The following is a 14,734-nucleotide window of genomic DNA, read 5'->3' as shown; positions in this document are numbered from 1 at the left end:
AACTGAAATTGCTATCGTCTAAAACTCTGATTGTGTGGATTTTGATATTAATATTATAGTGTCATAAAATGGATTTTTTCCAAGTAAAATGCTATCTCAATTAATAATGATAATGGTTCATAAAATATTCACTCATTGTATACCTAATGGTTATAAACTTTTCAAAGATGGATCTTAGAAGCCGATTTTTGGATGAAATGTAAATTGTAAGAGTTGTACTTGTCTTCAATAAATAAAAAGTCCATAATATGTGTTTTAATTATTTATTTTTAATATGTATTTGGAACAGATAAATAAATTTCATGGATCCATTCCGAACCTTTTATGCATCTCGGAAACTGTTGTGTGTTGTATGTCAGCAAGTGTTCCCATCACTGCCTGTGCTGCATCTTTTATGTCATTGTAGTCATGGAGGAGCTTTAAGTGATAATTCTTCATTTCTTTGTCATTCATTTGTGTCAAAAGCTTGTCGAGTTTCTTCTCTTCATCGAGAAGTCTTTTATACTCTATGCTGATATTGTTGGCCTCCATCTGTAGAAAAAATATTCATTTTATGGTTTTTCAATTTAAAAGAATACCTATTCAAATTGGAAATTTGACTATTGCTTACTTTATACATAATTGTATTATATTATGTATAAAAAATGTTGAAAGTATATCTAACGTGGATAGAGAAAGGCTCAACTTATACATCTTCGGCATTATACATCATAGACCAGTGGTCGGCAACCCTAATGCATTGGTGTGCCACAAAATAGGTAATTCAAAGTGCTGGACACTCAGCGTACCACTGAAAAAAAACTAGTAAATCTATTGTAAGACAATTTTATTTCACTATAATAATACACGCTACATAAAAATTACAATATTCAAACATTAGGGACCCCCTTGAGGTTCAATTTTGGAAGCTAACACTTCAATATTTGGTTCATAGTAGAGATGGGAAAACTGGTCAATTTTGAAGACTAAGTATACTTACTACCAGTATAAAAAAATACTTAGTATAGAAATTTATTCCAAAATACTTACTAGTATTTGGAATACTATATAGAGCGTTTGGCGTGCGTATGCGACAAAAGTTTCATACTTAACTGAAACTAAAACCAACTCCTTATTAGTATTTGAAATACTATCGGCTCAGGTAACTCAGACTGTGTATCGGCTTCAATAGAATCGCTAAAAATACGCTGAGCTCCGCTTGTCGAAAAGTCCCATTTATTATAAAATTTTAAACACATTTTAAATTTATGAGTTGTTTTTCTGTTAGGTTACAATATTCTTGTTAACAAAAATGAATAACAGTGATTTTTTTTAAATTTTAAAGATGTTTTGAGCGGTCATATAACAAGCCTAAGCCTGTGCGTCATCTCACCACTGTGCTGCGACACAAAATTTATGACCTATTATTCATACATTCGAACGCAATAGACTAATAAATTAAAATATACCTATATTCAAGTGCTATATAGTTTGCGGGCATTTACCCACCTAAAACACTTAAAAGAGCGAATGCAACTTTTTTCATGCAATGAATGCGTCTGGGAGTTCATTCCTCATTTTGGTTATTATGTCAAGATAATTGTCTTCGTTTTCCATAATTTCATCTCTGGCAGTTTTGAACCTGAATTTCCAAATTTCAGAATTGTTAAATTCGATTAACTCGAAATCAACATACTCAATGTTCAAAAATTCCAAATATTCTTTATCAATTTTGTAACTGTCTTTAATGTCGAAACGGCGACCAGTGTAGCATCACATAATTTTACGGTACAGTTTTTAAAGTACCGAACATTTTAATGAATCGTCATTTTCAACGCGTGCCACCAAAAATCCTTTCACGTGGCATAGGTTGCCGGCCGCTGTCATGGATTAATATTACTCTATATTACATAAATTGATTAATTTAATAGAATGCAAAAATAATTAGTACTTATTCCACTTTTAATAAATAAATCTGGACCGGTTTCGTCCGCCTCGGAGGGACATTTTCAACCGGTCCAGATTTGTTTATTAAAAGTGGAATAAATACTAAAAAATTTTGCGTTTTATTACATTAATCAATAATACAATGCAGTTCCACCATGAATTGACAGTAAAAGAAATTACTCTACAATATTTTCGAGTAGGTATGTTGATTTATCGAAAAAAACAAACCACTATTATAATATCATTACCGGCAACTTTTAGCCAAACAAAAAAACTCATTGATTTAAAACTAATAAATAATATATTTATTGTGCCTTATTTACAACAATGTTGTATTATTGAATTTATTGCTTTCTGTGTCAATTTTTATGACAAAATCATCCGAGAGCTTGTCTGCAATAATAATCATTATTTTAGTAATTTTCAATTCATTCATACACAATGAATACTACAGGGTGGCTGATGTATCTCACACGTTATGTACTGTGAAATGACAAGTGTGAGCATGAAGAATGTGAAAGAGCAAGGAGGATTTTTAGTTCCCTATATCGCCACAGCGCCGACGATGGCCAAGTGGTAATATGTGGGTCCCGGCTCCTCCAAATTCTCATGTTGTTTTTTCAATGTGTGTATGGACCAGTGGCGAGAGGTGGAGGCTAAAATTCGAGATATCATATTTATTTTACTATTATATTGCACACTAAACTTTGTCAGTCATACTTATTTGTTTCCACTGAACTAAGAACACAATTTGAAGATGTTTTTGGTTAGTTTTTAAAATTCAATTAAACCCATTGTACTGTTAGTTCAATGAAAGCAAATACATTTGACTGACAAAGTTTAGTGTGGATCTCAACAGCCTACCTCCATCCTTTGCCACTGGTATGGACCGATAGGTTGAATAAGTGGCTAACGTCCATTTCTTATAAAAATAAGAATCTGTCGATAAAACCTCCACTCTGTGAAGGCCCACATGATTCTCTCGGGAGCAAACATGGTCATGTAATACAAACCATGATAGTATGAAACCAAAAACCACACCTCTTAATTCTCCCAAATGAAAACCATAATTCCAATCTGCGGAAGCAATAAGTATATTGATTTATAATCATCATAAAAAGAATAATCAAACACAATATTGAATCTTTTTTTTATTAGGTTATCAAATATAATTATATAATAAAAGTTTCCCAATATTTAAATAATTAGTAATCAAGACTGGTAATAATTTATAAGTCATTTTGATTGTTTTGCATGCCCAGAGCGCATGACAGCATAGAATTTATGGTTCTTCTTTCATCAGTTTGAAACCCAAATCCATTGACTTTATCAGCAGTATTTTTAACTTTGGCCAGACTTTCTTCGTTGAAAATGTCGAGTAAAAGAAAGGAAACGAGACTGTAATCTTCGACGATGGATGTCAGAGCGGCATTCATCTTGTTATATTTTGATGTAATCGCATCACCGTCCAAAGTTTCCAATAAATAATTCAAATCGAGAACTTCACTGTAAAAATCTAATCCGAAATGCAGTTTATCTGAGTGTTTTTTGAAGAGATCAACCTTCGTCAAGACGTTCACGTGTGGTAGTCCGATTCTGAGCATAGCACTTAACGAGAGGATTAGAGATGAAATGAATTTTCCCGCATCCGAGCAATGATGCGAATCGACCAAATGCACCGTGCAAGCTTGAATCTCTGCTCTGCTCCTTAGCAGATTGAAAATTTTCCCCAAACTCTCGTGATGGCTGTAAAGTTCTACCTGGCCCGGAATATCAAATAAGAAATAACTCTTGTCGCCTTCCGCGAGTATTTTCTCATGTAGCCAGTCGAAGTTTTTTTCCAAGTATTCGATGCAGTACATTAGACCGGCGTTTGGACCCAGAGACAGATCCGCCATCGCGTCTTCTAAATTTATTAAAGATTTTATATCGATATCGGCTTCGTAAGGAAGAGTGTCATTTGCTGGGTCTAAATTGACCAAGACGACTTTTCTATCCAATTTTTTTAAATACTCTGCCATTTTCCAACAATAAGTAGTTTTGCCGGATCCTGGGGGTCCGATGACCAGTTGACCGTACAATCCTTTGGCTGTCTTCATTGCTCGAGGAGTCTGCAGGGCCATTTTAAAAAGGATGTTCGCAGTACGTTACGATTTCACTGCGATAAAACAGTCCAAGCATATGTCTTTTACAGCTTGTAATGTTTCCACCCCGTAATCTTTTAGACTAGAAAAGAGGAAAAGAGATTTTTTCAAATTTAAATTTTCGGCCAAAAATCTAGCGGCGAGCTGGTTTTCTATATCCCCGGAACCCAACAAGAATTTTGTGGTGTATGTCGATTCCTTCTCTACGGTTGAAAGAGCTGCTTCGTCTCTTTCGACCGCGATCAGTGATCCGATTTTTTCGTACTGAGTGACAATCAAGAAGACGCAATTTTGAAATTCAGCCCAGACGAAATTGGTCGAAACATCATTAATGTCAGCGCCAATATTTTTAAAAAGTGTGCTTTTGGAACTGGAGTATTGGTTTGTGGTTAAATTTTGCATGAGATCAGATAGTTCCATTGTGGATTTTCATTAGTGCGAGATCTGAAACAAACAAAATTGGTATAATCAATAAATTATTACTGATAGAAAATAATAGACATTGCAGCATAAAACCATAATAATTATACTTACAAAAGTATTATTGGGCACGTTTTGTATTTTGGTTCTTCTTTTAAAAAAGGAAATATCGGAGAACAATAATCGCCTATGAGAACGGACTTCGATAGGATTTATAGTCGGATCTATTCTCTAGTTGCATCCATCGCAAAACCCAGTTAAATTTACTAAAGATTGTAATCGGGCAACCGGCACAGTCATGTCACAAGAAACTGCCAGTCATTATTTATTATCGTACTATTTATGCAGACGACTGGAGTCAATTTTTTATTAAGCGCAATACAGGTTAATTTAATGAATTTTTACCTTTTCTTATGTTGATAAAGACGACATCTGAAGTTTTTCAATTTTTCGGTTCATTAACGAATAGCTGTTAATAAACAAAAATGGAACACCCAGAAATATTCAGCATTATAATATAATTTTCATCTACTGGAATAGGATCTTCATTAAGTAATAATTGGGATAGTTTATTAAAATGTCCTATTTTTGTTTTATTCAATTCTCAACTCGCGGAAAAATCTGATAACTTCGGAATTCGTTTCGTATGTCAAAATTAGTCTATGGTCAAATAATTGTGACGAAACAAATCGAATTAAACCATAGACAATATACATACAAATTGTATGAGTAGAAAGTTGACCGGAAATGGTTTGAGATTTGACGTTTGGTTCAGTGTATCATTGAAAATCAAACCGTTCTCGGACCATCAGAAATGGTTTGACATGAAACTTCAAACCGATTCGGACGATTCATAGACTAATGGCAATCTGAAAAAGTGTTGATAAGCATTATTCGGCATTTATATATCGTGAGGTGTTCATATTAATTTGTTAGACATTTACACCATAGAAGTTTACTTGAATAATGTATATTATAGATTATTTTTTTTTTTTTTTTTGCGACCATGTCCGATCCTGATAGGATCATATGGGCCTCCACAGAGTGGAAGTTTGTATAAACAGATTTACGAGAAATGGGTGCTGGACACCTAAACCTAACCTAACCTAACCTAACCCAACCTAACCTGACCTGACCTAACGTAACCTAACCTAACCTACCCCAACCTAATATTAGGTACCTAATAATATAATCTTAGATTGTGATAATGAAGTATCTAAATCTATAAGCATTTCAAATTTTAAATTAACAATTATTGGATCGAAAAACCTATGTGCCGACAGAAAAAGGTATTTATTATAATAAATTGTCTACTGGAATAAACTGTTTTCGTAAAAAAAACATAAAAGCTCATGACGGCATCTGCGGCACAATTACCTAAGTTTTAATTAACGTCACTTTCTAAATAGGTATTTATAGTATTATTTGAATCTGAAAGTAGGTACCTAATACATACTTATGTTTTGCCAAAATATTGTTTAAAATCATTAAACCTAATTTTCATAGTGTTTGTATTCTTTTACGATTAATTGGTTACAATAGTATATTGATACGTGAAGACTACTTTTTCCTTAGTGCAAATCGATCATTTGAGTGTTGTAGTTGATTTGTGAATATCATCCATTTTCGATGTGACGAACATCTTTTTAAATGTTGTCAGCGCTTTATGAAAACAGTCTATTCAATTGTGCGAATATATATTCCCCTTTAAGTAATATGTTCGATTGTCGTCTAATACCCTGTTCATGCAATATTTTCGAATGCGATTTTACGCCAGATGGCGTGCAAAACGTATAATTCCGTTCATGGAAATTTTGTACATAAGCATCTCGCCGAACCCGAACACCTAATGCCCCTCTACCATAAGTTTAGCGAACCGATTGCTAAATTCGGCAGAGTCCATTTTTGACAGATCGCAACTGACAGCCCGCGTTTGTTGATAATTGTCATAGGTAACTTCTTCCGTATTTCATTATGATTCAGTGAATTATTTTGATTATTGTCTATTTTACAATTGATCCTATAATTATTGGTGCTTCATTTTATTCAATCATGAATGCTTTATTTATAGGTACTAAACTTTGCTTTCGTAGATAAAGCTAATTTACAATGCCGCAAATTTCGTAAAAGCGGCGACGCTTTGAAATTTAAGAGTCTCGTTAGTAAATACACATCAGACGCAGATTCATGAAAATCAAATAAATATAAGTAATAAATTATTTTGAACAACTCAATTCACATGATTATGCTGGAATCGATTTATGCATAATAATTATGTGGTAGGTAGGTATACTATCACGATAACCATTTACTTTCATTTGTTTATATTGTAATGATTATTCATTCAATAACGTTTATTCGGCATTCGGATTATCCGGCCATAATGTAGTATTAATCGAAAAATAAAAGAAATAATATGAAAGTAAATGTAATAGCGAGTTCAAAATATATGGACCACTAGGGATATCTAGCGGCAAAATGTGAAAAATTATCATTTATTTGACAGTTAAGTGCCCATAGACATCAAAAACTGGCCATAGAGAAAAAATATTTTTCTGTTTTAATATAAAGAATACTTGTTTCAAATAGACGCGCATGTACAAACACCGTTATTTGAATGGAGCATAAAGGAACACGGCGGCACCCGTATATACAAATTCGCAGACAAGTGGGTGAACACTCGACAAGTTTTATTGCGGCAATAAACGGTTCCGGCGTAAGGTGAGACCGTCATAAACGATTCGGTTCGGCTTATTTCCATGGATACCCTATAAGTCACAAAATCATACTGTCGACATGAACAAGTGGTCAATTATAAAAAGCTCTTATCAAAAGTAATTTTTAAAAACTTGTCATACCTATAGCTATAAATCTTATAAATTAACTAAATGGCTACCTATTCACGAAGCATTCTTTATATTTTGTACATTTAAAATAATTGAATACGCATTTGTATTATTGTAGACAACGATAGGAGGTTAGAATTTCATAAGAAGTTGACGTTTCAATAATTATGTTTCTGTTTTAAAGACTAATATGTTATGAATTAATTTTAAGTACTGGCAACACTAATTAGTCGTCAGAAAAGCGTTTCCGTGGACATTTACCAAACGGTTCCATTTCGTTTGTTTGATTCAGGTTGAATGATACAGACTATTTACACATGGTACCAGTGTTGCCATCTTTTCAAAGTGGAATTATAGTACAGAGCCTCCAAAATTATAGTATTTGGGGAAAAAATATAGTACGCGTTGTCATCTGTTGAAATTGTATAGGTTTTTTGTATTTCGGAAAAAATAACCGAGAATTTGAGAAACTCCGAGACCCCTTTTTTATTTTGGTTACCGACGAATTCAAGAAATTTCATTTTAAACCAAAGTCAAGAGATTTTTTTACGTTTTTCGAGCAATTTTTTTTCAAAGTTCTCCAAATCTTCTTATATTACGAAATTATAGTACTTTGCACCAATTTGTTGAACGGAAATATCGAAATTTTAGTACTTTTTACATATTTTTCCAGATATTCAAAATTATAGTATTTTATGCGTACTATACCTGTTTTATATTGTACATAGTACGCGGACCAACATTATAGTACAAATACTATAATTATAGTACGAATGGCAACACTGCATGGTACAGCCAACCAGAAAACAATATATTGCCAGACTAATATTTTTTTTCCCATTAGAAAAGAAATCATCAAACTCATCGAAGTAAGTTACCTAACTAATTGTTGTTCAAGCGTAAACGAGTATCATAATAAATTATTCTGATTCTATGGATGGTGGCCAAAGAGATTTGACTTTGATGGAGGCTACAGAAATACACTTTTGAAGTAACACTAAATTTACATCAAAAGTAATATTGACTAATAAAGGACATATTTATCAGCCATTCAATCTGGGGTCAAAATATTTATGAATAATTTTAATCCTACAGGGAACCAACTTATAAAACGCATATTTGATTTTGATATGTCAATATGAGATTCGCAAAAATGCACGAATATTTTTTAATTATTACAGTTTTGGTGTATGTTACGTCAATTGCTTCAAGCGAAGTTGTTTTCACTCCTCACATTGAACAAGATGTGTGCCAACAACTGTGCAATAACAAGGCTTTGAACCTTAAAACTGTAAGTTATGCACATATTTTCTACCTAGAAACAAATAAATTCTTCTGTCTTAAAATTATAAACTCTGACTTGTTTAAAGTGTTTGTTGAATAAAGGTTCCTTGTTCTTATTCTTTATTACTGAAAAGATTTTCTTATTTTATACGATAGGTTCATTACTTTGTTAAATCATTGAAAAATCACATATCATATTGACTATTTAGGTACATACCAATAAATCAATATATTTGCCAGAACCATTCAAAATTTAAATTTTAGCTAATATTATATGTTAATATTATTTTTAATGCCGCTCATATGATATTTACTAGTATTAAAAATTAGAAATTTCACTAGATAGGTACTTAAATGTCACCAAAATATATTTATTGCTTATACCTTTTCTTTGTCTAAGATTAAAATTTGATTTTATTTCCTAAATGATTTTTCTAAGTGTTTTCTACAACATACGAATTATCTATTATACCATTATACTTGCACATTAGACTGTGCATTTCACTGACAGAGGGTGCACGTCAAAAGCACAGGTGTAATAGCTTTTTTTTACCTTTTCTTTCAATTATTTACAAAGTTTTGAATGTTCTGAAGAATGCTGTTTTTCTAGTTGTGTAGACTTTTTGTATTACACTACTTATGACAGAATATAGGCGTCTTTTCTAATTCTACTAGCGGAGCCTGTTGTCTTCGCTACTGTTGAACAAGAACATCTTTGCTACGTGTTAAAACTGTGAACTAACAAGCTCCTCCCATTTTTTACCGCATTTCCATTATAAACTAACAAGCTCCTCCCATTTAGTCGACGATGGCGCCTTCCGGCTTATGCCTAAATCTTCTTCTTGTACAGTAGACATTAGATTCGGCTTGGTGTCCTAACCACATAGTGGTGGATTTTGAATGAAATAAATCTTAAGAATAATGATACGCTTTGACTAGTGGTGCTTAATTACTCACTGTAATAGGTTTTAAGATGAATATGCAATTAATTAATTAGTCAATTAATTATTTACAGATGGTAAAGAAACTTATTTTTTTGTGCATTATTTCTTTTGAAGGATGATTGGAGACTACAATGCGAAAGAGGCTGCCGTCTGTTCAACATCGCCATGAATACAAATTGGTCAGCTGACAAAAATTTGGATCTGAATGCCACCAAAGATCAATGCTTTCAATGTAAGTTTGTATAAAATGTTTATGCAATACAGTAGAACCTTGATTATCTCCACCAAACGGGGATTGAGATGGTCCTGATAATGAAAAATCCATTTAATTGATTAATGATCTTTTCAAAAATTTGCTTCATAATTTTTTTAATGGTGATTAAAAACAGAATTCCAGCATTCATTTATATGAAATCACGTGTGGAAACTCATGACCAATTTCATTTTTTTTTTTTAACTATTGACAATAGAAAGACCGTTTTCGATGTAAGTGGTTTAATGTTTCTATTATAATGGTTTTTTTTAGTTATTAATTCTACTTTATCTGAGTTATTTATGGTGACTCGGAACGGTCGATTATAATTATCACTGTAAACATTTCATAAATTTGGTTTAAACATTTTTTCAACAGCAAATTTTTTGAGTAATAATAATTTCGTCTTTTATTAAATTACTGGTAGTATTTTAATTTTATGAATTATTTTCATACCATTGTTTAAAAATCTCAGCATTCATCTGTGCCTTATTCTGATGATTATAATATGATACTGGAAAACTGGAGGTCTTTCACTTTCCAATAGAAAATAGCAGGACCTCGTGTCCGCCTGCTGATCAGGTTTTGTACCCCGCTGCAGTCTTTTCACGTCTTGATCCTAAGGATTTACTGGGAATTCACGTCATGAACAAAGCAAACGAAAATACAATCTCTCTCTCCTCTTCACCTATACAAACCTCTTCATTTCGTGATTTTTTCAGACCTGTCATTCTCGGACATTAGACGATTAGTAAACTGTATAATATTTTCATTATGTTTCTTTTTTATATCTGACATTGTTAAGAATGAATCTAATAGTTACTATATATCGATAAATCGCACTGACCATTACGTTTGTGAAATTATTTGTTTTGTACAATCCGGATAATCGAGGTTCTACTGTATTTAAAATTATAATGTAATAGCAGACAAATTATGATTATTAACTATCAATCATCATACAGTTTTTTAAAGAATCAAATAATTTATTTTTATTTTAACAGCTTGCGCAAAGTTTCAAATAAAATTTCCTAGTCATCAAAACATTCTTACTGATTTTTCACTGTTAACAAAATTTGGAAAACCTTCCTGCCAACCCCGAAAGCGGTTGGAGAAGGTCCAGATCCATACAGGGCTCTCTAGGGATATAATTTTTTATTAAGAGTTATTTTTTATATGATGTTACCGCTTTTCATTTAAATTTATAAGCGACGTGTAATTTTGAAATTTTACCCTAAACACAATAGAGCAGGTGTTGCATTGCAGGGTGCGGCACTATTTTTCACTATTTGGTGTTATAGTCATAGTCATAGTAAGTAGAGTGATGAGGTTGTTATATTTTTCCAGCATGCACCGATGCTTACAATGAGGATACAAGATCTCACTGCTTCACAGGCTGTTCTGAAATGTTTCAGCTGCAGAAGGAAGCCTGGCTATTTTATATTGAGCAGCAAGGTAATTAATTAATTATTACTAATATTTGACACCCACGGCGGAGTAATGGTAAGTCATCCATTTGGGATTCAAAGTGAGGTCGCAATGGTTTGGACGAAAGGTGAGTTTCTGTTTATATAACAGCCACTCTATTGACGCCGATGTGCTCAGGAGCGAAAGTGGTAACTTCTTTTTATTCTTATCTCAAATCGTTATTGTGTGAAGTTTGAGGATGTTTGTTGCTTCCATCATATTAAAGTTAAATATAAAACAAACTATATATTGCTTAAATCAATTGTCTAAAAGTTTGATAAATTTAACTGTTTGATTTAATTATATTATTTGTCGTCAATTTAAAATTCTTTGCCGATTACCATTTTCATTGCATGCTCATTGTGGATAATATCTGTTATTTAGCAAGTATTTTGATCAACTTTCAGGTGACAGCAGCATCCTCGAGGTGGAAGTGAGCTTAGTTTCGGATCCAGCTCTGTGGGAGCAGACTCTCGGGTCTAATGGTGTCTACAAAATGCCTCAGACATTTATACGCACAATGCCACTCAGACCGGAGGTGAGTGAATTGTATAAATCGACGAATTAAGATTCAGTCGTTATATTAAAAATTACACTTCTATTGAAACTTTTGATTTAGGGGTTGAGTTTATATTTTTTATTTTTTTAGATGAGTGACATTATCGATGGAAAGAATTGGACACCCTGTGCGCCGCAGAGTAATGAGATCCCGCGGTGGATAGTCGCCCTAATTGCGATCATCCTTACCATATTCACTCTGTACGTGTCGTTCATTCTGCCGTCCCGGACCGACAGTTCCCTCATCGAGGAGGGCGAATTTGATGGGTGCCGCCGCCACCTCAACCAAGACGACTATTTGTACGACGGTGACGATCTCAGAAAAGAGCTCACCATCCTGTACCACGGCGAGGCCGTTTGCAAGAAGGAAATGTGCGAGGACGCCGCCTTCCGGGGTCCTAACTTGAATCTCATCACTCTCAATGAGTTCTTGTCGGAGGACTATCATATCAACGTAGTGCCGCCACCCAAATACACCCTTCTTCCCATCGGGGAAGACGGCAAGGCTTAAGCGTGCGAGAGATGCCGCTCACTTTTATTTTGCAGATTATTAATGTTAAGCCCGTTCCGGTGTTTGAAAGGCATTCGCCTCAATTTGATGTTACCGTTAAAATAAATTATCTATTATATACCGCAATCAGATTCGTGAAAGGTTGAAGCCTTTTCGATTCGAATTGTACTATTTTAATTAATATTATTATACTTTATATGAAAATAACCGACTATCCATATTTTCTTGTGAATTTTATACTGTTCTGGTTTTTCAAATAAGATTTGTTGTATATTCTGCACAGAAGTGGAATAGTAACAATTGAACCGAAATACATGTGTTCAAAACTCAATTAGTCGAAAAACAAACGTTATCTATTTCATAAAATAATATTATGTTGCGTAAATTTTGCTGTCCACCGTAAAAATGAACGGGGGGGGGGGGGGTCCCAACTGGTTTTCAATCAGGAGCACATTTATTATCTAGTCATCTAGAAGGGAGTTGTCAGTACCTATTCTCGCAGTGCAGTACCTATTCCGTGATTCTAGATTGAAATTAGTGCAATTACAATTTTCCGAATAACAATTTGCTTATTTTTTGACTGGGTAAATAATTTTTTGAAATTTAATATGCAGAATATTATTGCGTCTCACTTTTTCATTTTATAAAACAGATTGTATGTGGAAGAAAATACGATGACATTCGGCAGGGGCGAAGAATCTTTTTATTCTTAGGTGCCAAAAAAACTTAAAAAATATTTGTGATAATGGGTAGCATGGGGTGCCTAGGGGTTTTTTTAATTATTAAGAACAGCATTTTTAGTTTTGACTGAGTGCTTTTCTCCCAAAAAAAAACCCTTCAGAATCGAGATCGAGACCTCTTTCTAAGCTTTGCGTACTCATTTATTTTTGTCATCTAACTGGTTTTCCCAGCAATTTTTTTTAACTTTTGGAAATTCCAGGTCTACTATATCAGGTATATGAATTTATATTTTTCATTTATGTTTTTCAGAAATCTATTGTTAGGTATCTTTAAATTTGAGATACATAATGTAAAATTCATGAGAGACTTACATGGATTGGTAAATAAATGTGAAAGTACAGTTTAATCTGTTCTAAGTTTTTAATATATATATATATACGTACAGTTTGTAGAACTAGTCATAGTTGCATTTCAATTAGTGATAATTAAAATTCTTTATATTAAAAACAATTTGCAGCACTGTATGCTAAATATATAATGTTTTTATCCATTATTTTGGTTCCTTGAATGTAAATTTTTACAAATGTTTTTGTTTATTGCAATATTAAATTTGTATAAATGTAAAGATAATTTCATTTGTAATAACTAAGTATGTATACACTACTACCTAAGATGTTTCATTATTTTTAAGTACATACATACTATTGTGATGTCTGACTAATCATCTGAAAGATTTATTGCCATTAAGTTAAGGTGGGTCTCTTTAGTCGTTATTTTTTCATTTACAAGGTAATCTACTTGCAATATCAAACATGAATTATTATTAAGATATCATTTAATCAAAATTAATTTATTAAATCATTCATTCACTTTGCAATGTTCAAATTTCTTTTAATTTTGTAAATTTCATGCATACGCAATTTTTCTACAAAGTTTATTTCGAATGCGCTAGCTAGTGTTATCAAATATGTACCTTTATGTAAGATTCTTACACCCATAATCCTCATCTAGTCATTTCAAAAACCAATCTACAAAAACCTCATAAATACAGGCGGTCCTCGACTTCCGTACATAATTGGTTCCTGAAAATGTATACGAATATTGAATGTATGAAAGTGAAGCACTGTAAAAAAATATCAGTGTATTTGTAATATTTTGGACAATGAGGAAATAAATTCATTTGTAGCACGTGTATCTGCACCCATCCAGTGAATTTAATATTGTGTAAAGAATACCTATTTAAATTTGGCGAACCAGTCTTTAATTGAAATTCCATGTTAGAATCTTCTTTTAATCAAGTCTTCCAATCTTCATGCAAACTAAGAGCCTTAGCTTGAATAATTGAAAAACTCAGAGGGACATCTTTTTGATGTCGATCATCAATCCATGATGACAAAGATCTCTCCATTTAATCTCATCAGTCTATTGTGTCTTTTGGAAACAATCTTTGAAGATATATTTTTAAAATTGAACATATCGTAGACGGGCTTAAGTTCGTACGAATGGCCATTTGAAGCAAAAGATTTGGCTAATTTCAGAACGCCTAATTATCTTTGTTTCGATCATACTATGAAGTTTAAGAGTCCTTACTTTCTTTTTGTCCGTATCAAAATGCGGTTTTTCCATTTCTCACTCAGTTTATAAATTTGTAAGGATGAAATATGTACCTACACATAGGTAAACAAATAAACTAGCAAAAA

The 14,734-nt window shown here is 32.8% G+C and overlaps 3 protein-coding genes across 3 annotated transcripts; 1 reads left to right on the top strand and 2 right to left on the bottom strand.

Moving 5' to 3' along the window:
- Window positions 1-240: 240 nt before the first annotated feature.
- On the bottom strand, window positions 241-5,036 carry LOC147067878 (DNA repair protein SWI5 homolog). The gene is made up of 2 exons (XM_085952834.1): window positions 4,896-5,036; window positions 241-531 (listed from the first exon to the last, which is right to left on the bottom strand). Exon 2 carries the CDS (start codon window positions 529-531, stop codon window positions 301-303), a length of 231 nt encoding a protein of 76 aa, XP_085808960.1. The 5' UTR covers window positions 4,896-5,036; the 3' UTR covers window positions 241-300.
- LOC147067879 (GPN-loop GTPase 2) lies at window positions 3,065-4,183 on the bottom strand. Its single transcript, XM_085952832.1, has one exon. It carries the CDS (start codon window positions 4,047-4,049, stop codon window positions 3,156-3,158), a length of 894 nt encoding a protein of 297 aa, XP_085808958.1. The 5' UTR covers window positions 4,050-4,183; the 3' UTR covers window positions 3,065-3,155.
- A 3,424-nt stretch (window positions 5,037-8,460) lies between the features above and the next one.
- Window positions 8,461-12,497, top strand: LOC147067877 (uncharacterized). Its single transcript, XM_085952830.1, has 5 exons — window positions 8,461-8,627; window positions 9,679-9,796; window positions 11,165-11,272; window positions 11,692-11,822; window positions 11,934-12,497. The coding sequence occupies exons 1-5, from the start codon at window positions 8,475-8,477 to the stop codon at window positions 12,351-12,353; spliced, it is 930 nt and encodes a 309-aa protein (XP_085808956.1). The 5' UTR covers window positions 8,461-8,474; the 3' UTR covers window positions 12,354-12,497.
- The last annotated feature ends 2,237 nt before the right edge of the window (window positions 12,498-14,734 follow it).

Source organism: Rhyacophila brunnea, unplaced genomic scaffold (assembly GCF_057557595.1).
Source record: "Rhyacophila brunnea isolate RB1 unplaced genomic scaffold, BYU_Rbru_1.0 scaffold_3, whole genome shotgun sequence".
Taxonomy (NCBI): Eukaryota; Metazoa; Arthropoda; class Insecta; order Trichoptera; family Rhyacophilidae; genus Rhyacophila; species Rhyacophila brunnea.
This window is presented reverse-complemented; position numbering and strand designations above follow the sequence as displayed.